A 3,961-nucleotide genomic window follows, 5' to 3' on the forward strand; every position below is an offset into this window, starting at 1 on the left:
GTGAACTTTTTGAAATTCAGTCCAAAAATCAACGCTGTATCAAAAATTAAAAAAATAAAAGGTAGGATAAATAAAAGGACACACACACACACGAGACAGATAGAAAAAAGAGAGAGAAAAATAGCAAATGGAAACAAAAGAGAGAAAAAAATAAAAAGAATTATATATATATAAAAAAAGAAACGATTATTTTATTAGTTAGAGCATTTGATTAAAAAGTATCTAGAGCTAATAGGCCAAGTTTAGTTGTGGTTGTTGCTCAGCATTGCATAATTTTGTCATTTTTTCATGAAAATTATTTCAGGATTTCCTCGTATTCTTCTAGAAAATTAATGAGGTTGGTTGCCTTCTGGCCTTCTGTTTCAACTTTGGATTCTTTCAGATGGATCTCTTCCAGGCTATGAGGAATTCCAGCTTTGGTTGTTTAAAGTGGTAGGAAGGGGTAAGCGGACATTCTATTGCATAATGCCACACTGTTCCCACTCCTCCACAGGCACGTGTATTGTCAGTTGCCAGGCAGAATCGTTTTAGATACGCTTTAAAAGGGCCATGCTCTGTAAAGAAGCGGATTAGCTGCCTATTCCATCCCAAAGGCTTAAATGAGACATCTGGTAAAATTTTTCTGATTAATGTTCCTGATTTCGGTTTGTGATGATGCCAGTAGTGTTGCCAGTCCTTTTTAATTTGTGCTTTAGCTTTAAGCTTAATGAACGAATGTGGAACTTTGATGTTGAAAAACTGACCCGTATTAATTGCCGCTTTAGCTAAATTATCAGCTTGTTCGTTTCCATCGTTGTTATAATGTGCTTTAATCCATGAGATTTGAAGACCATTAGTATTATTAAGTAGATTTTGGATGTCCTGTATAATCTGATGAGTGGTATTATAATTCTTAAGTGCTATTATTGTTGAAAGGCTGTCTGACCATATTGTAGTTTGGCTTGCAATTTTTTGTTTTATGGCGTGAGTAATGGCTTCCTTTAATGCTATTGCTCCCGCTTGGAATACAGTGTTGTAAGAATTAAGTTTCAATTGCGCGGTCGATGAGATTATGCCATCTTCATATTGTACAATTGCAGCACCCGTTCCATCTGCCTTTGAAGGGTAGTCAAATTAAAGTGGTCATTTAGCGTAAACATAAAAAAACAATTTGGCAGTCACTGTACAATGCATCTCCAAAAAGTATTTAATCAAAAGAAGTTGCCCCCATTTTCTTTTTTAGTTTTTTTCCGGATATTTTCTTCAATGAAAAATTGTCCACTTTCTCCACAAAATGCTAATTGTTTCTTGGATAAATTGTGTAAGCTGTCCAAAATGTATCGAAACTGTCGAATATCACGATTCGATAAATACATATGAGAAATATTTTCAAAAAATACAGTTAATGATTGTAAACTTGACATCCCAATCTCACTTTTTGTGGGTGAGATTGGATTGGCTAATTGGGTAGAGATTTTTAAAGGGTGAGGACAACTTCAAAATTTTAAATATGAACCCCAATTTTTTATTGCAGATTTAATTTTTCGTGAAAAAAATCTCAATTTTGCTTACAGGTTCCTGCATTTTGTCTTCTACTTGTTGAAAAATGAAGATGATGTACAAATTGTTCTAAATAAAGATAAATAGAGAAATAAATATAAGCTAAAGTAAAATACAAATTTAGACTTGTTTGTCATATTGAGAAACTTTTATAATGACACCATACTCGAACCTCCCCCCCTTCTTGAAAAATTCGCGAACCCTTAGAGTTATCCCAGCCCACGGATTGGGAAGAGAGGTCAGACTTTGAGACGTCAGGATTTTCATGATATTAGGAAAGTTTATCGTAACTCTTTTAGTCGATACACATATTTGTCGAAATATTTTCATTTTAAACTATCATTACGCAATTATACTTTAAACAACCATCTATGAACAAAAGATGTAACAGCCCGCAAGTCAAATTGAGATACTTTTTTCGGGAAAATCTAAATTTCCTATATTAAAACTCATTTATTTGAGATTTAGAAATTTCTCCATCCTTCTTCCTAGGAGGTGAGGTTGGAGGTATTATAATTATGGAGGTTGGGGAGTGATATCATTATCATTGAATACATAGTTTTTAAATATTTCCCTGTATAATTTTATGATCTATAACTAAACTTAAATACGGCGAAGTAAAAATCCTATGATTAACAGTTGAAAAAAAATTTTTTTTTTTAAATGTAACAGTTCGAGCGCTTTATGGGGCATTTTTCAACAGCATGTATTAAGTTGCTTTAAAAATAATAGTCTGGATTATGAAAATAGTAGATAGATAGAATATATATTTAAAAAAAACTTGCTTTATTTGGTCCTTGTAGTTAATAATGAAAAAAAGATTTCTTTTGTCCTCGTCACTCTATATATAATAGTTAGCATAGTTGTCGCTAAAATCCATGATGTCGCAAAATATGATATGAGGCGAGGTGAAAAATTCAGTATAGCCTATGTTTAAGGTATACTATTGTGACCTTTCAAAAATCACAAATATGGCAGGAGTGTTCCAACTTGATGACAATCGAAATAATTAATGAATAGTTCTTCTTCGTTTGCATATTTTTATGAACTAGCCATGGAGTAGTTTTTAAGCATTAAAATAAAAAACACAAACGCTTTCCACTTTCACGAATCTAATCTGTAATTATTTTATTGTTATATTTTGCGCAATTTTCATACTAAGCATAGAGAATGCTAGCAAAAAATGAAATAAAGAACCTTAACCGAATCGTAATGAATTACTGTTATTAACTCACAAAAGTATTATTTAAGAAGTATTATTTAAGAGAACAGAGTCTTCATAGCAAATTTTTTATTATTATTTTTTATTGAAATATAATTATAACTAGAGTCTGGGTATCAAGAAGTGTGCCTTTTATTCTCTTCGATTGCATCATCGCCTCGGGATTTTTAAATAGTATGTTTCTGTTTATTTACGAAAAGCTTATAATCAAAGTTTAGTTTTTGATGAAAAAAACTAAATCATTGGATTTTTTAAACAAAGATTCTCTTTTAGGTTAAGAACTCAGAAAAATAGCGTGTGGATAAACAAACATCCTCACCATAACGTTTGGGTTCGCAATCAAAACACACACAAAGTTAAAGCTCCATTATATCGTAAACAAAAGTAAATTCTTCACAACAATCTTTCTCGTTTGATTTCAACATATCCCATTCTAGCTTTTCTCCCTATTGATAAGCTCATTTGATATAGTTCTTAATATATATCCCAATATCACATAGCTATAACTTGAAACTAATCCCAGTATATGCGAGATCTAAAGCAAAGCTTTCATTACTATAGGAATAAACGAAAATATTTCCTATCATGATAATATAGCCTGTAGAGAAACTTTTACAAATACAATTTTGGTTCTGAGTATATTGAAAGGTAAAAGAAAGTATAATAATGAGCTTTTGATGAAGTATCGTTTTCATATCCCATATTTTCCAATTTTCTTATTAGAATGTTTTTATAAACATACCAGTAGAATGTTTACATGTTGAAGATGTTTACATCTATTAAAACTAATAGCTAACTAAAGTAGTTTGATTTGCTGGAATCTGTATAAAAATAACATATTAGAAAATGTTTACTTTTTAAATAAAAAAAATATTTGCTTTCATTTATGGAAAGGTGAATTTTCTATATTTTTCCCATTTATAGAATTAATGCTCGAACTTTATGGAATAAGTTATGATTATTTACAGACTGTTTATAATTGTGGAATTTAATCTTAGGAATCTTTATCAAAAATACAGTTTTTCGGAACACACATTAAATGTCATAAAATAACGTGTAAATAATAAGGTTGAAAATAACGAACTAAGAAGAGTCGATTGTTGATTTAATTTCATCATAGGTAGCATTAAATCATTGAAAAGGCAACGCTCGAGAAAAGATAGGTAAATGCAATTTTTAAATCCACACACATGCTAAAAA

At 30.7% G+C, this 3,961-nt stretch overlaps 1 protein-coding gene across 1 annotated transcript; it reads right to left on the bottom strand.

The window, feature by feature from the left end:
• Window positions 1-378: 378 nt before the first annotated feature.
• Window positions 379-1,563, bottom strand: LOC147814384 (uncharacterized). The gene is made up of 2 exons (XM_087155444.1): window positions 1,552-1,563; window positions 379-1,095 (listed from the first exon to the last, which is right to left on the bottom strand). Exons 1-2 carry the CDS (start codon window positions 1,561-1,563, stop codon window positions 379-381), a joined length of 729 nt encoding a protein of 242 aa, XP_087011570.1.
• Window positions 1,564-3,961: the final 2,398 nt, after the last annotated feature.

The sequence above is a fragment of the Parasteatoda tepidariorum genome, chromosome 2 (assembly GCF_982258835.1).
Source record: "Parasteatoda tepidariorum strain Cologne lab strain chromosome 2, Ptep-v5.0, whole genome shotgun sequence".
NCBI lineage: Eukaryota > Metazoa > Arthropoda > Arachnida > Araneae > Theridiidae > Parasteatoda > Parasteatoda tepidariorum.